Genomic DNA, 18773 nt, shown 5'->3' on the forward strand with positions numbered 1-18773 from the left:
TGCTTAATTGTTATATGTTGCCTTTTGCCCAGTTTGATAGGGTGTACTTCAATTCCTATCTTAAATTCCTATTTGTGCTATCATCAATCATTAAAAAAGGAAAGATTGTAGCATTTAGACCCTCTAGCTAAGTAGTAAGTGTTTCAATGATTAATGACAATAATATCATTGTGACTAACATGTATGTTTTGAAGGGTAGTAAGTGTTTCAATGATTAATGACAATAATATCATTGTGACTAACATGTATGTTTTGAAGGGCATAAAAATTTAGTTCACAATGATATGAGGGTTTCTTAGTCCCTATTGTGATTCAATGGACGGTCAATGGACATGTGCTTCAAGATTAAGGATTTTCTAGTTCTAAATATCATAAAGGAGATAAAGGACACTTAGAGTAGTTTAGACCTTTTTTTAGTCTTTTGACCGTACTATAAAGGGGTTAAGAATTGTAGCTTGACCTAGTTGAGTCTAGACAATATGAGATGCACACTTGTGAAATTCTAGTACCATGTGACTCAAAGAAGTCCATTGTGAAGTTGTCAGGAAGTTAGAGCTCTACTTAAATTGGACGAGCTTAAGAAAAAATTGTGTACACCAGATAGTCCGACGATCCAGGATTTGAACACACCAAAGTATTTATTCGATCGAGGCTAAAATGATCTTCAATACACTGGATGGTCCGACGATGAAGCATTCTTAACACCGGAGTATTTTAAAATGGTGACGTTGCACTTTTTTCATGAAGTTTGGGTTGGATGTTCTGACGTGTGGAAGTGAGAACGCCGGAGCATTTCTTGGAGAACAGTTTTCAGAGAGGTATTGTGCAGTTATACGCGCCGGATGTTCTGGCGTATACACCGAAGTATAAGTCAGAGTATTTCTTGCAGAGAAGAAATTTCAAGTCTGAATTTTGAGGTTTTACACACCGGAACAACGTGTGCCCGAAGGAACGCCGGAGCTTTTATCAGACTTAACGGCTACTGACAGCTGGCATTTTCAAAGTGGTTGAAAAGGTTGCTTGTCCGATGTTCTGGCATTGCAGTTCAGCACATGCCGGACCTTCCGGTGTTCAAAAAAATAGGGCAGTTGGACAGCGACTAGATTTGGATCTCTAGCCTATAAATACTCTTCCACTCGATTTTATTTGTCTCTCTTGCGACCCAAAACAGTTCATACACTGTGTGTATCATCAAGAAGCAGAAGAGAGCACTTGAGTTGATTTACAAGTCCCTAATTAAAGATTAAGGACTTCATTAATGCTTCAAAAGTAACAAGTGTGTATCTAGTTGTCGTCTAGGCTTATTTGGGATCAAGTGAAGCCCTTAGCTTGTTACTATTGGTGATTGACAACCCCTAACTGGTCTTGATGATTGAAGGTACTCTTAGTGAGCTCTTGAAGTTCTTATGGAGCTCTGAGAAGAACTTATACTTAGTTTGATACCCGCCAATCTGAAAATGGAGAAGTGACAATCGCTAATTAGTACTTGAGTCTTTGTGGTTCAAGGGAGAGCAACATCATTGTGTGGATACTCCAATGAGGACTAATGAAGAGTGTCAACTCTTCGATACCTCAGGAAAAATTGTTTTTCTCTTTTCTTACTTATTTACTTTCTCGCAATTTACTTCAAGTATTTACTTTCATGCAAGTTTTATTTCCACAATTATCTGAGTATTTTTGCTTGCATGTTAGTTTGTTTTTACACTAGCTTGTTCGCATAGCCATACTTCTTTCATTTAGGTTAAGATTGTTTCTTGTTTTAGAATTTGATAGAAGTAAGTTTTAAATTTATAGCCCAATTAAACCTTTTTTAGGCCATTAGATCATTTCAACAGCTCCATAAACACCTGCCTCTTATGCAAGCTTTACGAAGAAGCAAGAGTCGGTTGAAGTAGCACCGCACCTTAGGGGTGGAACGGGCTTCCCCCTCTGCCCTCCTGTCCTACAAGACACCAGACAGGTCACAGTTCCCTCTCTGGTGGCGTTTGGCAACTGAGAAAGAGGGATGTGATAAGGAAAGGAAAATGAATGGATGATTAGGATAGAAAGGTGAAAGAAAGATGGATGGCTAGGATTAAATCTTGTTTGCCGGATTGTACCTGCTATTATGGATCTGCTGTATTGTCAATATCGGATTCGGATGGATGTTGCCTCTACCAACAGAAAAAACGCGATGCAAAATGAAAATAATTGAGGAAAGTAGGACTGCAGATTAGACACGTGAGAAATTATTGCTAGTGCTCTTAAAAAAAGTATATTGTTACAAAAGAATGAGCAGAAAATGAAGCGCCAGATAAGCACTTTGCTCATTTTTGAATGGTTGGTAAAGGGAAAGGAAAAAAAGATGTGTGTCATCCATACTCGATAGCGTCATGTTTTTCGTATGTAGAGGTATCAAAATTATTTTCATCAATCATCATAATACTTGCAATTTGCAGAAAGATATCACAAGCAAGCATCCATCGTAATTTCTAAGCATTTTCAATCTGTCGCTAACTATGGTAACTACGGTGCAAAACAAAGAGAATCATGTCGATCTGAACTCAAGGAAATCTCAGTAATCTTTATTGTGAAATCCTATGACAGTTTCTCAAGTTTAGATGTTGTTTGGACCTCTTTCTGTGTGGGGTCCTAAACTCCAAATAGCACGACACAAGGCAAGCTGCATGAGATATAGAGAGAGAGTTGCTTTATCCTGTCATGGGAAGATTGAGTCCCTCCCACATCTAAAGATGAGAATATTAGATGACGAGGCCTCAGTGTTTTCTTCCTGATTCTGGGGCAGTCCCGGCAAGATGGAGAAGCAGGAAACACTGAACGTGCTACAGCCACAGCCCAAGGCAATGCACGTGAAAATAAGACAGACATGCCATGCAATGCAACAGAGAAGACGACCACACTGTGACTCTAGGTCTTGAAATTCAATCTGGATGGAAGAAATTTGGCTCGAAGCACGAGTCTTTCCAGTATTTAAATCTGATCCAAAACTGTTTTAAAACAGGGGGCTATTTGGCAGAAACTGTTATATAGTGATCCAGATCCAATGTGATCATATCCCCTAGGCCTTAACTACAGAAAACCAGCAAACCGTCCAGCAACTTCTGCCCAGGGGTATTTCTATACTTTACCCTCGAGAGTTGCAGAAATTCAAAAGCACAAACCACAGGTTTATTACAACTGTTTACCTCTTGGAGTGTTTCAAGGGCCAAGGCAAAAATACTTCAAGACTTGTGTACAACTCTGCTTATTATGTGACAAGGCGTGTATCGCCGCACCAGTCCAAAGTATATATTTGGATATAACTTGTTCAGTGAAGAATATATATTCAAAAAATTATTGCCGTGCTTCAGACAGTTAACCTAACAGAACATGCATATTTAATACTCTGGCAAACTTTCACACAGGTAATATTTAAATATTTGAATGATGGTAAAATTCGTAAAGGTGATGAGAAAAATGAATACTGCTAAATATTCGTTGTACAGAGAACCAGTTATTGAATTTTAGAACATTAGCCTAGTTCCATGACGAATTTAAAAACAGGAGATTGATTGGAGCTCCTTTTTTTCTTGAAAAAGGAAGGAAGGAAGGAGTATATCTTATTTAATCAACAGGCTGAACTGAAACCAGTAGACTTTAGTGAAAAGCAATGGAAAATGCCTATCACCATGAACCTCCTCCCCTAATCAACCAGAAGCAACCAACCAACTAAGAAGTAAAAGTAAGGGCGCTCCAACTAATAATATAGAAGAATAAATTAATACGTTTCAAAAAAACTGAAAAAGAGATTTTGTCCAACATCAATTTATTTTGAGAGCATGTTGAGTGGCATGATAATGTTCATGGCAAAATTAATCTCAGTCAGTGCTCACCTGCATGATAAAAGAGTGGCATGATAATTGCACTTAAGCTTATCGGTACCATAGACACGGCTAGTTGTTCTCCCACCAAAGCCTGACCTGTATTTTTCACAAGGGCCAAGGCAAGATTCTCAGTACTCATAAGGCATTACATAAACCAGAAATTTACATATGGGGTCACCTCAATGAAGTCCTGTATTTAACTTGTACGTAAGTTGAAATCAACAGTAACCACGAAGACTTATTGGAAGTGTCTCTTTTAATAATTTTCGTTTTCAGGAACATAAAAGTATACATGGGCCTCCTAACAAACTCAATTTTGGCTTGTATTAGGAACTTCCCTTTGATTATTTTGAAAGAGGAAGAATCTTTTGAGTTTCGACTAAAAGAAGGTAAATAAACTATGGTTAAGTTAAATGCTTAATTCAGTTTAAAAATTACAAATATGAACTCAGAATAAAGAATTCTTTTTGTTAAAAGTCTGAATGATGCGGCACCTGTAGAGTAAGCCTAGCATATTCTATATCTGATGCCAGCACTTGCAATGCAGTTTTAGTGCAGTGCAACATTCAAACAATACCTACCTAGCATATTCTATATCTGATGCCAGCACTTGCAATACAGTTTTAGTGCAGTGCAACATTCAAACAATGCCAGCACTTGCAATGCAGTTTTAGGGCAAATTGATGAATCCAGGGATACAATGTTTAGGAAAATGATCGGTAACTCACATATAGGAAACAAAACACCAAGCTTGGGAGACAGTGGAAGTGCTTTTAAAGTATATACCTGCAGGGAGTTATAAGAGAATGATATAACATCCACGTTGAAGTTTTTATTAACAAAAGATTTTCCAAGTCTTCTAATATTGTTAAACTGTATTAAAACATTCCAAGAGCTAGAGTTATTTTTTTTCTCGAATACGCAGGAGAATTGCGTATCATTATATTAAAGAAGAAGAAAGGGTAGAGAACCCATACAGAACCCATACACACTCACACCCACGGCTCTTAAATTACAGTCGTGCCTGAGAAACACAATAACACGACCACAAAACTCCCTAATCACTAGGGGCTAGGCAGCCAAGGAGGGAAAGCCCTCGAGCCCCAGCTGTCTCCCAGAGCTTAGCCTCTTCCTTGGCTAGCTGCAGAGCTGCAGCCATGCTAGGTGCAATTCCATCGAAAACACATCTATTCCGATGCTTCCAAATGGTCCAGGCACCCATAATGACCAGAGAATTAAAGCCCTTTTGCACCTGCCCGAAAACCGCAGCCCTAGCCTTGCACCACCAGTCTTCAAAGGTTTTATCATCAAGTGAAGGTGACAGAGCATGAAGATCATATCTACTCAGGACACTAAACCAAAATTGCCTCGCAAAAACACAAGTGGTGAGCAGGTGATCAATTGTTTCAGCCTCTTGGTCACAAAGAGGGCAACGATCTGGGTGAGGCAAATTTCGTCGAGCAAGCCGGTCCGCAGTCCAATACCTTTTATGAATCACTAACCAAATGAAAAAACGACATTTGCCTGGAGCCCAAGATTTCCAAATGCACTCCCAAGACTGAAAAAGGATAGAACCCTGGAAAAAACTTGCATAAGTCGATTTGACCGAAAACTATCCTGATGGAGAAAAACGCCAGCGATGAACGTCTTGTTCCCCCGGCTGCAAAATAACCTCAGCCAGCCGATCCCAAAGAACAAGAAACTCAGCTAGCACACCCACAGTCATAGCACCTTGGATATCAAGAATCCAACAATTATTTGTTAAAGCCTCACGGACTGTGCGTTTATTGGCTCTCCTTTTGGAAATTAGAGCAAGTAAGTGAGGTGCGAGAGTTATCAAGCAGGCAATTTGAACTATAGCAACACCAATGTTAGATATCAGAGGAGGACTGTATTTCTTTGCTTCGTTCTGTTTTCCTCAATGCTGTGTTCATGACCTATCAAGTTTCCTGCGCTAAAATGTCTGAAAGCTGCAAATTTGGTAACGTTGTACTTTTGATTTCAACAAAAGAAGTTCAGTTGGTTTCAATGAAAGAAATTAGGTTTCTTCCTTTGGTTCAAAAGAAAATTTCATAGGAATAATAATATATTCCAAACATTTGGTTGAAACCGACATGTACTGATAGTCTATTCATGTCAAAAAGAAGAAGAAGGAAGCGAGTTCAAGCACTTAATGAAAACAATGATCTGAAAAATGAAAAGTCATAGCTTAGCCTAATGAAGTAAATTAATGGCCGAGGTTGAGATGATCAAATGCATGCAAACTATCGATAACTCCTAACATATCACTTGTAGACAATGAGAGCATGTTAGAGTCTGTGGAACATCGCAATTAATAGAAGTATCTCTCCTATCATCCAATGCTCTACGAAAGAATTCTTCAAAAGACTTTCCAATAGGTAATCATGATCAAGTAATTATAGCTGGTCTTATACATCACTACAGTTCAATTCATGTGATATTTATAGGATAAGCTCCAAAGATGTAAACCAAAATTATATAAAAAGAGATTTTTTAGGGAACTATGAAAAGAAAAATGTAAGGAATTTAATTAAATATCGCAAAATTTACCTCTTGACAAGACTCTGAATGCGTGATATGGTACTGGAAGATCCCACTCAATACCATTGGTGCAGTTTATGATATTAAATGATTCCTTCTGGCCAACAGGCTGCCCAATTATCTGACATGTTTACAGGAAACCCACGGTACCATCTCTAAACCATCAAGACATCAAAGCATCTTTCTTAATGGTTTAAGCAGGAATAGCAATGAGAGTACTAAAAGTGATGGTCACTCTAGTAGCTTCAGCCAAATCGATTCCCTGAAACATGTAGTTGTATACAGTTTTCCAGCTCTAGAGTAATCAAGAGCAGTTTGTCAGTTTGAATATAACAAGAACATGCCTTGGAATGATCAATACAAACAAAAGATTCCATGGCACTGTTTTCATTCATATTTTTTACTAGTTCATTTGCGTTGCTGCCTTTTCTTTACAATCTCTTTATCAAGGAAAATCAATATTGTTTCAGTGGCATGGTTTGGAGCAATGCCTTCTGCGATCATCCTCCTCAAATACTTGTCAGCTTCCTTTAATCTACCAGCTTTTGCATTAATATTGATCAAGGTATTGAAAGTGACAACATCTGGTTTCATGCCACTTCTGATTATCTGCTCAAACAGGCAACTTGCTTCTTCAACCTTCCCAACCTTTCCCAACTGGTTGATCAAAGTATTATACATGACTATGTCCATGTAAACACCTTTCTTTGATAATTGATCAATAATGGAGCTAGCAACCTCCGCTTTTCCCATCTGGCCAAGACCTTGAATGATCAGATTATATGTCGCTATATCATTGGGGCAGAGTTGTCCACCCCTCTCGTGAAGAATTGCCCATACCTGTTTCAAATACCCCTTCTTGACAAATGAGGTCATCAGTGAATTGTATGTATAACTTGTCCCTTTGCTTCCTAGATTAGTAAAGATCTCAAATAACTTGCAAGCTACACTCAATTTCCCTTTGGCTAAAAAGATTGACAAGTATGTATTGACCATGTCAGCATCAAAAGTTTTTGCCCCCATACCTTGCACCCTCTGCCCTCTGTGCATTGTAAATATAACAGAACTGTTCAAACAGTCAGCATGTTTAGCAAGATGATCCAAGTGTGGTGACAATGACCAATCATCCTTGGGATCATTATTTGGGGTTTCTTGATCAGCATCAGTACGCCCCACAGGATTGACCAAACTCATCACGTCATCCATATTACCATCAAAGGAAAACATTGGCGTCCCATACTTCCCTCTGTCCTGTGGTCCCCTCAAGGCAGCCATCATGTTTGATTTCCACCGAATGGCGTCTGGTAATACAGAGCTGTCCCTTATGAATTTTACTATTTGTTCTTCCAAGTCCCACCGCCTACTCTTGTTAAAACCTATCAGCAATGATGTTATAGTAACCAAATCAACAACGAAGCCTCGCTCCTCCATCTCCTTCACCAACTCTATGGCCTCTGCAACTTGGTCACCCACCCCCTCCTTGCAGAACTCCCTCACCATAATACTATAAGCAATCCCATCCAACAGTTGTCCTTTCCTTCTTAGCTCATAAAACAGCCGACATGCTGCTTCGGCCCTCCCATTCTTGAACAGCCCATCAATCACAGTGTTGTGCGTGCTCGCCGAGCATTGGATCCCATCCGCCACCATTGTCTCAAAAAAACTGCAAGCCTCATCAAGCTTCTTCACTTTGAACAGCCCATCGAGAAGCGAATTGTACACCACCACATCACCCCTTGCCCCACTGCTCCCCCGCATCTCCTGAAACACACACAATGCATCATCTATCCGAAAACTCTTGCAGCACCCATTCATGACCGCCCGGTATGTGAACACATCAGGCTCAATTCCAGAAGACTTCATTTCACCAAACGCCACCAATGCATCAGTAACCCTCCCGCCAACCACAAGCGCCCTGATAACCGAATTGTAAGTGCATAAATCAGGCACAACAGGAGGAGAGGCGGCCTTCATTGCCGCAAAAAGCCTCAGCGACATATCCAGCTGCCTCCACTTGCCAAACGCGTGGATGCAAATGTTGTAGAACCTAACATTCGAAGGGAGGCCCCTCCTTGACATTTCATCGAATACATGGCGGAAGTCATCGTAGAGGTTCTCCTTCGACAAGGCGAGGAGGAGGCGATTCGTGGCACGGGCAGGCGGCGGGTGGGAGGCGATGGAGAGCAGCCTGCGGATGGCGGGGACGGCGGCGATGGGGTCAGGGGAGGCGATGAGAGAAGGGAGCGCAGCGGCAGCGAGGCGGGGGACGAGGTCAGGTGGCGCGGCGTCGAGGAGGGCGAGCGCGGCGTCGAGGCGCGAGGCGGAGAGGAGCGACGAGAGGAGGGCAGGGAGGAGTGTGGACGGGGACGGGGAGGAAAGCGCGAACGGGAGGAGCGCGTCGAGGAGCGGCGGCGAGCCGGCGGCGAGCGCGCGGAGGAGGACCGGAAAGTTGGAGGCGAGGAGCGAGGAGGCGGGCGGCGTGGCGGCGAGGAAGAAGGAGAGCTTGGAGGCCGGCGGGAGGGCCGGGTGGCGGAGGATGTGGAGGTGGACGGGGAGCGGCAGCGGCGTCGCGGGCAGCAGCGCGGCGGGCAGGTGCGGCGTGGTGAGGAGGTGGCTCGCGAGGCGGGTGGCGAGGAGCGCGTCCGTGAGGCTGGAGAGCGGCGTGGCGGCGGCGGTCGAGAGCCGGCGGATGGGCCCGGGCGGCATGCTGGCCCCCCCGGGGCGAGGGCCGCGCGTTTCAGGGGTTTCTCCGTGCGCGGGCGCGCTGTTGCGTGGTCTTCTCCTGCGCGGGGGCGCGTTTCCTCGGGGTTCCCCCCACTTTCTCCTGCCGCGCGCTCGGCGGCGCCACGTACCGGCACGAGGTGAGTTTGTTTGGGCGTTGCGGTGCTGAGGAGTGAGTGGCGCGGTCGAGTGGCGATCGCCGAAGCAGCTCAGCGGCGGGCGGCGCGCTGCATCGCAATCCTGCAACGGTGGGAGATCATCGCCGGGCCGCGTAGCGGGCTGATGATGGATCGGCGACCCTGTGGGGTGCGATGTGCTGTTCGTCCGTGCTCTCTCATCTGCAGAAAACGGCCGTGGGCTCTGGCTGGGTTATCGTGAAGCCTGCCTAATTGGTGGATGGACCGTTGGGTCCAAATGAAGAGCCAGCCCAGTATGCACTCCCAAAACTGAAGCCCCCAAGCAACAACAAAAAAATATTTGTAACTGCGCACGTTGCTACGACGTACGAATAACATCCATCGTTCCTTCCTTGAACAATGCATCTATGGTATGGAAGTGGTGGATACGGTTAGATGGAAGCGGGGCAAGCGGTAACTATTTACGAGGAATACTTATTTTTAGTTTGTTGTTTTGATTATATAATAGTTGAATATAATCATAAGAAAAATAATTATGTTACTTATAACTTAGCTTCTCGTTTATTTTGTATTCGGATCGAGGAATCTCTTACGTTTGTTTTATCAAAATTGATAAATGATGTAATGTTTATTTGATATCAATAGAAGTGTCATAATGGCTTTCGATTAAAGAAACAACGCATCAAGAGAGTATTCCATCACGTAGGCGTAGTATTACATCCGGTTCGCTCGTTTGCTACTAAATTCTTCTGCTCAGTCCCGTCCCGTGTGCCTGCACCGAATGAGCGTAGGGCTCAGGATCCTCAGATTTTATTGAAGTCACCTCCGATCCCACCGTCTGTTCTTGCTCTCCCTTTTTTTAATCGGGCTCCCTTACCTGAGATTTACATTAGAGGTCAAATCAAGTATATGCGACATCTGAAAATAAAACCTAAACAGACTTAGTTACATCCTTATGTCTTACCGGTGAGCTCCGTGCTCGTTCGCAACTATCTCTTGCTCTTGGATTCCATGCTGCGCAAAAGACTGTCGAATTCAGTACCAGTGCACTACCATGCTCGTGGCTCGTACGTGGGGTCCGCGGTTCAGAGATGTCGTGCCACTCATCAGCTCCCATGCCGATGCTGCGCATCCTGTCCGCGTCTCAACCTAACCTCCGTCGGTCAGGATGGTACGCCCTTTCCGTCGTCGTCAGGGGTCCGTCCAGTCCAGTCCAGAGATTCAATGCCACGTCGCGGGGTCATGTCTGTAGTATCGCGTTTGCGTTCCGCTTTCTCAGGCTCTGACGCTCCGTGCCGTGCCGATAGCTCACTGGCTCATGCGCGATTCTTTCAGCTCTTCGCCGGTCCTCCTGTACGAACCAAACACGTTGGCCTGGGTGCAATCAGAAACACTTTTGACCGTCGCAATGGCGATATACCGAAGAAACGCAACTCTTCTCTATCTTATAATTTTTTATCTACTCCTTCGATACAAATCTTAATACAAAATGAACTGTCCAGCCCATACATCAGCCGCACGTTTTGCATCCATGCATGAATATCACCTTTCAGTTGGTCAATATAGGTGGCATCGATCGATCCATTATGTTCAGTCACACACACACGTTTTGCATCCATGTATGAGTATCGCCCTTGGCCTCTTCCTCTGAGGCTTCTGGACGGCCAAAGGCTGCTCCTGCTTCACGCATGCATGCAGATGATCAGTGCAGCACTGCAAGTGAATGCTGTGGCAAACAGAAACGCGGAGCAGAGTTGGGTATCCGCTGTATCGCTTCTCACAATCTGTCATGATATCATTGATTTATAAATGTGGACCTGCCTATCTTGGATCTCTGTTCATTGTAGCTTCTGTCATGCTGCAGGCAGAGGCAGATATATGAGCCGATCGATGGACTAGCCAGTTAGGTTCTTTGCCTCAAAGATATATATAAAAAAAGCCAGTTAGTCTAGAAGAAAAAGAAATTGAGCCCAAGTTATGTTTGATCGAAATCCTGATAACCTAGGCTGCAAATTTAAACGTGCAATTATGCATGCATGTAACCTTTCCGCGACCAAACTCCACAAAAATACCTGGAAGGAGTGATCATACATATACAGGAGCAAAATAATTGAAGATTGATGACGTGCATCTGTGTGTGTGTGTGTGATAGCCTTTATTCCTCTTGTGATCGTAATCCCCACCAAGATTTGCATGTACGCCACTACAGCCAGTAGGCCTGGGACGTGTCTGGTCACCTTTTTATTTCGTCTTCCTTTTTTCAGCAAGAACGTCGAAGTGGCCGTGCAGTCTTCACTGGTCCATACATGGTCAGAAGCAGAGAAAATGCGCGTGCTCTGGTTTTTTACACTGACACGGCAGCTTAGAGGAGGAAACTCAGCTAGCTAGCCTGTCGCTTTCGTCCCTTCCAAGTGTCGTTGCCATGGCCTTGTTCGCCCCTCGATCGGGAAAGGTTCCAACGGACGCCGAGACTCGGAAGCGCTGTGGTGCATCGTCAGCGTTCAATGCTTGAGCAAGATTGCTTCCACGCCTGCCATCGGTGTTCGTTTTCGTACACAAGGTGCTACGGGATAGAGGAGTTCTGCACGAGGTAAAAGGGAGGATCTTTTTCCCCACTTCAACAGAATCGGTTTCCTTACCGAAAATCACTGTAGCACATGTTTTTTTTACTTCGGGAAGCAAACGGAAGCCGGTAAATGGGGAAGAAAAACCGGCTCCCATATCACTGTAGCTAGCGTATGCGTATGGGTCTGAAGAGAGAAGGAGAGTAATGGAAGGTAGGAAATAGAGTAGCTGTTGGAGATGAAAAAAATAAGGGATACTGTAATAGTGTTAGAAGATACTGTAATAATGTTATAGGGGATAAATTTTTAGAGTATCTGTTGGAGATGATTTTACACTACAGTCGTTTCAAAATTGTGGCTTTACAGAGGTTTTCGAGGATCCGTGATGTCCTTCGGGCTTAGAAGATGCCCGGAGTGGCAAACCAATGGATGGTGGTGGCGGATGCAAGGCGACGAGAGAAAGAAGAGTGTAGGAAGAATAGATTGTGTGAGATGAATTGTATTGAGTTTCTTAGACGGTATAAATAGAATACATAGATTTAGGGGTAAGAAGTCTCTCTGATACATATGATAATATGGGATTACAAATCCTAACTACCAAATATACTTAACATCCCCACTATCATAGCAAGAGCATCCGACGGTCAGACTAGAGAAGAAGCCGAAGGTAGCAAGCTGACAGACTGACATCCCCCGCAGTCGTAATGCCACTGTGTTACGGGTGTTGTGATGGGAGTGGAGACCGACGAGGAGCTCATACGGATGGTAGCCTATTTGTTGCCGAGGTAGCCAAGAGCGGTGTGTCGTGGATGTTGCCGTGGAGAGGGGTGCAAGCTGAGAACACCAACACGAGTGCGTAGGTACAGAAAATCAGCGTGATCTAGCCAACGACTTGACTGGCGACGATGACGTCCTGGAGTTGCGGCAGGTCGGTGTTGACTCGAACTGGGCTAGAGGCAGTGGTGAGGACGAGCAGGCGATGGGTGGTGTCGGGAGGCGATGATGATGTGGTCACAGGTGTAAACGCTCGGTGGTGTGATGGAAGCGAAAGTGGTGGATTTAGGGTTAGGACTAAAATCTAAACTGATACTATATAAAAAGAATAGATTATTTAAGATAAATTATATTAAATCTCTCTAACGGTATAAATAGAGTACAGAGATTTAGAGAGAAAAAAAAACCTCCCATACTCCACAATCTGCCGTGTAGCTGCGCGTAGTGTGGCGTCACAGCGGATGCAGGAACGTACGCAGCCGTAGTCCAGAATTCCGGTGCCATGGTCAGCACTCAGATGTGCACTTTGCAAAAAGGCGCAGCCCACCAACACCTTGCCCTCGCCTCTACTTATAGAGGGGTAGCCAAATGCTGCGACGCACATCAACCACACTGCTCTCACTCTGCACTCCAAGACCAACAAGAGAGGCTGCCATCAAGCAGCAGGAGGAGGAGGAGAGCAAGGCCTCGTCGTCGTCGTCGCCATGTCTCTGCTCGCCGATCTCATCAACCTTGACCTGTCGGGCAGCACCGAGAAGATCATCGCCGAGTACATATGGTGAGAGATCGCTTCGTTTCTTCCTCTTGTTCATCTCGACCACTGTTGCATCTGATGTTTTTATTTTTCCCATCTTCTCCATGCTGTTCTCTTGGGATCTTGTTTAGAATGGGGTTTATGCCTCTCGGATAAGTTTAGCAACTACCAAGCTTATATATTATGGTCTTTCAGATGCTGCTGCGTTCATAACTTCATACGCTTTCTAAATAAAGTTTCAAGTTTTAGGAAGACTCCTACGAACTACAGCTTGTTGATTTTATTATGCGCTCCAACCAGTTGTGCATAGTCATTCCCTTTTCAAGATTGTTATATTCTTTTCATGATTTCTCTGTTTGTTCCAAAATGCGGGTGCTTACTTGTTCCCCTTCACAAGTGATTACACACCTCAGCAAGCCGCTTTTAGGCCGTACTAATCCACTACTAATTACACCTTGTCTGATTCAGGGTTGGCGGTTCTGGGATGGATGTGAGGAGCAAAGCTAGGGTACAGTACACGTTTTTTGCACCATGATAACCATGAATCCTTATCTTGTTACCTTTTTTTAGTGATATGTGCCATACAAATGTGCCTCGTGAGCTGTGATAACTTTTCAAGTGCCTTCTCAATATGAAAATGCTCAGCTCTCCTGCGTGTTCTTGAAATACAAAACTTTTCAAGTGCTTAACAACTCACTTTGATCAGACATTGTCTGGACCTGTTGATGACCCAAGCAAGCTTCCGAAATGGAATTTTGATGGCTCCAGCACAGGCCAAGCCACGGGTGACGACAGTGAGGTCATCCTTTGGTATGCTCTTGAGTCCACTCTTCAGTTGCACCTTGATGTGTGTGTGTGTGCCTTGAAGTTGAAGCGTTGAACTAATTTCCCTTCACGTTTTATTTTTTACATCAAGTCCTCAAGCCATCTTCAGGGACCCGTTCAGGAGGGGGAAGAACATCCTTGTAACAGATCCTCCTCCTTTTTGTTCATACTTGCAAAGTTTCTGACATGGATTTTGTTTATGAGTGATCCAAATTTGAGCTGTTTGTAGGTTATCTGTGACTGCTATGCACCGAACGGAGAACCGATTCCGACCAACAAGCGGCACGGCGCAGCCAAGATATTCAGCCACCCTGATGTCAAGGGTGAAGAACCATGGTCTGTATCTTCAGTTCTTTCATACCTGTAGTTCTGAACAAATCAATGAACTATTATTTGTGCATACCACTTTGTTTCAACCTAATAGTGCTTCTTATTGCGCACGAAAATCAGGTTTGGGATTGAGCAAGAGTACACCCTTCTTCAGAAGGACAACAACTGGCCTCTTGGGTGGCCACTAGGTGGCTACCCTGGTCCTCAGGTAACTAGCCATGTTGCACACTGCAGCAACTAATCTTGGCAAAGATCCTATTTTCTCCCACATTGTAATGAAAGACTACTCCTCAGCAAGTCAGCACAATCAAGAGAGAAGAAAACTTAGTTGCAAATGTAGAATTTTACTGGCCCAATAATTCCTGATAACTTGGCATTGCTATGTATTACTACTTGGTAGTAGCCATGTCAGAGTTGTTAAGCTTGAGTCATCAATGGTTGCTGGTATAAATGAATTTCAGTTGGTTTCATGAGCCATTTCTTGTCACTATACAAAAAAAACTATGGATTCTGAAATTGTATGACAGGGACCGTACTACTGCGCCGCCGGAGCTGACAAATCTTATGGCCGGGACATCGTAGACGCGCACTACAAGGCCTGCCTCTACGCCGGCATCAACATCAGTGGGATCAACGGAGAAGTCATGCCCGGGCAGGTGAAACGCGCAATGTTACTTTCACTGCATTACTTGTTAGTATAAGCCTACTTCCGCGCCTTTTTCGACGACTTTGCGTCATCTGCTGATGGAGTTCTGTATCGACAGTGGGAGTTCCAGGTTGGCCCGGCCGTCGGCATCTCGGCCGGCGACGAGCTCTGGGTGGCTCGCTACATTCTCGAGGTAAAACTGCCTTGTCTTACTGTAATGTCAGATACCATACGAACTCAGATTATGCGACGTTTTGCTGATGAGACGTGCTATTTTCCCTGTGGCGGATAGAGGATCACTGAGATTGCTGGTGTGGTCGTCTCCTTCGACCCCAAGCCAATTCCGGTGAACATTTTTTTTCTAGCAAATGTTTCAGTTTGATCTATGGTTATGTTACCCTGCTGGTCTTATGACATCCGTGTGCATGTGACTGCAGGGAGACTGGAACGGTGCTGGTGCTCACACTAACTACAGGTATAATTTTTTTTTTTAAAAATGTCTTGTGCAAGTAGTAGTACTACTTTGCTGGATCTTATTCTCTTGTACTGCAGCATGTCTTATAGAAATTTGTTCGAATCCTGATGTGGTTGCAGCACCAAGTCGATGAGGAGCGACGGCGGGTACGAGGTGATCAAGAAGGCGATCAAGAAGCTGGGCATGCGGCACCAGGAGCACATCGCCGCGTACGGGGACGGCAACGAGCGCCGCCTCACCGGCCGCCACGAGACCGCCGACATCAACACCTTCATCTGGGTGAGAGCACGAGATAGCAACAGCTCCACATCCGCGTTCTTTCAGTCAGATCACGCGGCACTCCTCTCTTCCACGAGTAACAAAACGAGAGCATCTTCTCTCTCTTTTTCTGTCAGGGTGTCGCGAACCGCGGGGCGTCGGTGCGAGTCGGCCGCGACACCGAGAAGGAAGGCAAAGGTGAGAGGGAGGTCACCGTTGGCCGGTGGACATTGCTTTGCTTACCATACTAACATCCTATTTAAGAGTTCTAGCTCCTAATTTTACATTAGATTTTATCTTCATAGGTTAAGATAAATTAGTTTAAATTTATATTTTTAAATTAAAATAAAAATAACATAACTTATCTAAATATCCTTGGTGTATTTCTAGAGTTAAGAATATTTAGCTTTAAATTTTTTTAGAGCTAAAGCTCTATCAAACAACCATAAAATTTTATGAGCAGTTTACGAAGTTTTGATGGCCTGGTATGTTGAGATTTGTGCTAAAAAGAGTAGATGATAGAGCCAACAGTTAAATGAATATTATATGAAAGTAATGAACGACCGAGATAGATCCTTCACGTAAAGAGCATGTGAAGTCGCATTTTCTGCTGAACCGGGTGGGATGTTTTGGTTTTGTTACAGGCTACTTCGAGGACCGGAGGCCGGCGTCCAACATGGATCCCTACGTGGTCACCTCGCTGATCGCGGAGACCAGCATCCTGTAGAACCCCAACCACTCCAACGGCGTCGCGGCTCCCTGAATCTTGTGCGCAGTTTCTTAAGGGGACTTGTGTTGCAGGAATGGCAAATCAGACTGACGCTCTAAGAGACTTTCAGATGACAATAACAACTGCGGTGTGCTCGTTTGTGTGCCTGTGATACCTGAATTGCGACGTGTTGATTCTGGTCTCTTTATCGGCTTACCTTTGGCACTGAAACTGAGCCTGGCCCGAGAGCTCTCTTGGTGGTATAGATCAGGGATAAATCTGCTGTATCACTCGTCGATAGAAATCGACAGGTCTCAGATGTAGTGTGTGTGAGCCGTGCTGCAGGGATGGCAAATGAGACTGGCGCTGTCAGAGACTTCAGGTGACAATAATAACTGCAGTGTGCTCGTCCTCGCAGCTCGCTGTGTGCTTGTGATCGCTGGTGCGTGTCATGTTGACGTTGGTTGTGGGCTTCTGGGTTCTGTTCATCAGCTTATTTTTGAGCAGGAAGCCTGGAACTACGACGGGGCCGTGAGCTTGAGCCTTGGTGGTACAGATCAGGGATTGTCTGGTTTATGCCACCTTCATCAAAAGAAATTGATTGTTCTGAAAACAATAAAAAATAGGATGACCCTTATTTTTAAAAAAAATTGTTCAGAGAGCTTTCCTAGTATACTCTCTAAATCTATTTTATAGATATTTTAAAAATATGTTCTCTATAATATTATTATAATATTCTCTAATACTATTATAATACTTTTTAATTTTTCATATTCAGCAGCTATCTTATTTATTTTCTAATTTCTACTACTCTTCCACTTTCAGGTTTATAGTTATCCTTTATGATAAATAAAAATATTCACTCAGAAAGGGAGCCTTCCAGATTTTAGATTAAGTTTTGTTTCTTCCAAACAACATATTGTACATTACACGACAGAGCTGAGTTCACAAAGTAGACCATGACTCAACGCCCACATATTTAAGGATTAACAATGTAAATTACAAATACAATACCAGAAACAATAGAGAAAAATCCTAAAAAAAAACTACACAAAAAATATGCAAATGGACAGGCTATGGATAGTATCCAATATAGACAACAGTATACTAAGTTCATAGTTGAAGTCCATTTTCCTCAAACCCCTCTATCCTCAGCTTGTTCCGACCACCAAGATCAAAAGTTGATCAGCAACTTGAGAACACACTTCATGAAGCCCATGTCTCCATTATTACTATCAAAACCACGATTACTTTACTGCAAATAAATGCAAGAAACGGTAGGTGATCACTAGCTAAGAACTCTCTCCACTGGACTACAGGACTTGGCCTTGCTTGCTGTTGTGTTCTGACTTAATTCAGTGCTTCAAATTATACCAAAACATAAGAAGTGACAAATTCAAGAGAGCTTAGCACAAAAAATAAGTTGACAATATGAACTAATATCTCTATCCTGGGCCTGCGGTGATCCGGAAGCTCCGCTCAGCGAAATTCACATAGAGAAAGCGGTGATGGATGATGTGATGAACATATGCATAAATTCATGCACAGGGGGCACAAAGAGAAGTTATAACTTTCTTCAGCTAATTACATGTTTGCCGATGTGATTTTATAAAGTTGAAACTAGGGAGGTAGAATACCTCTCGGCAGCGGCGACGTTGGTGAACTTGACATCGGTGCAGCCAATCAGAATAATGAAGCACACCCACAGTTCGCACAAATCACACCCAGACTACGAACAGGAACCGAGAAAGCAACAAAAGAAAATCTCAAAGGGAGAAACACGGACAAACTAAAGTGAGGATCCAAACGCAAATTAGTCTTAATAAAGCTAGGAATACCTTTCTCTCGGCGCCAGCACCCGCAACTAATCAGACTAGCGAATCAGAGTCGATGTTCGCAGCCAATCTCGCACCCGGCGCCGACGACATAGGTGCTCCACTTTTGCCGACAGCGGATCCACAATCTACGCTCGATCCCACTTCTTGGCATGCTCCGTTTCTTGAGTAGCGGATACGTGATGGAGGAGCCAACGTAGCAGATGCGTGAAGGAGCTGGCGTCATGAATGTGTGATGGAGGCAAACCAATGGTGGGGCGACATAGTCGAGGGTTTAGTGTGGCCACGTGATTCGTCAACACTGGCCCAAGGGTTTGGCG

General features: G+C 44.0%; 2 protein-coding genes across 3 annotated transcripts; one reads left to right on the forward strand and one right to left on the reverse strand.

The window, feature by feature from the left end:
• Positions 1 to 2054: 2054 nt before the first annotated feature.
• Positions 2055 to 9378, reverse strand: LOC133915593 (pentatricopeptide repeat-containing protein At4g01570). 2 transcript variants are annotated; one of them, XM_062358806.1, is made up of 4 exons: positions 6435 to 9378; positions 4592 to 4649; positions 3873 to 3959; positions 2055 to 3359 (listed from the first exon to the last, which is right to left on the reverse strand). In XM_062358806.1, exon 1 carries the CDS (start codon positions 9129 to 9131, stop codon positions 6834 to 6836), a length of 2298 nt encoding a protein of 765 aa, XP_062214790.1. In that variant the 5' UTR covers positions 9132 to 9378; the 3' UTR covers positions 2055 to 3359; positions 3873 to 3959; positions 4592 to 4649; positions 6435 to 6833. The 2 variants fall into 2 exon arrangements, with proteins under 2 accessions (XP_062214790.1, XP_062214791.1); XM_062358807.1 differs by lacking the exon at positions 4592 to 4649.
• Positions 9379 to 13175: 3797 nt separating this feature from the next.
• Positions 13176 to 17208, forward strand: LOC133915597 (glutamine synthetase cytosolic isozyme 1-3). The gene is made up of 13 exons (XM_062358811.1): positions 13176 to 13399; positions 13844 to 13883; positions 14082 to 14185; positions 14292 to 14340; positions 14430 to 14536; positions 14651 to 14738; positions 15058 to 15186; positions 15295 to 15369; positions 15469 to 15522; positions 15614 to 15651; positions 15771 to 15930; positions 16047 to 16107; positions 16554 to 17208. The coding sequence occupies exons 1-13, from the start codon at positions 13326 to 13328 to the stop codon at positions 16634 to 16636; spliced, it is 1062 nt and encodes a 353-aa protein (XP_062214795.1). The 5' UTR covers positions 13176 to 13325; the 3' UTR covers positions 16637 to 17208.
• Positions 17209 to 18773: the final 1565 nt, after the last annotated feature.

This window comes from Phragmites australis, chromosome 4 (assembly GCF_958298935.1).
Source record: "Phragmites australis chromosome 4, lpPhrAust1.1, whole genome shotgun sequence".
NCBI classification, from domain to species: domain Eukaryota; kingdom Viridiplantae; phylum Streptophyta; class Magnoliopsida; order Poales; family Poaceae; genus Phragmites; species Phragmites australis.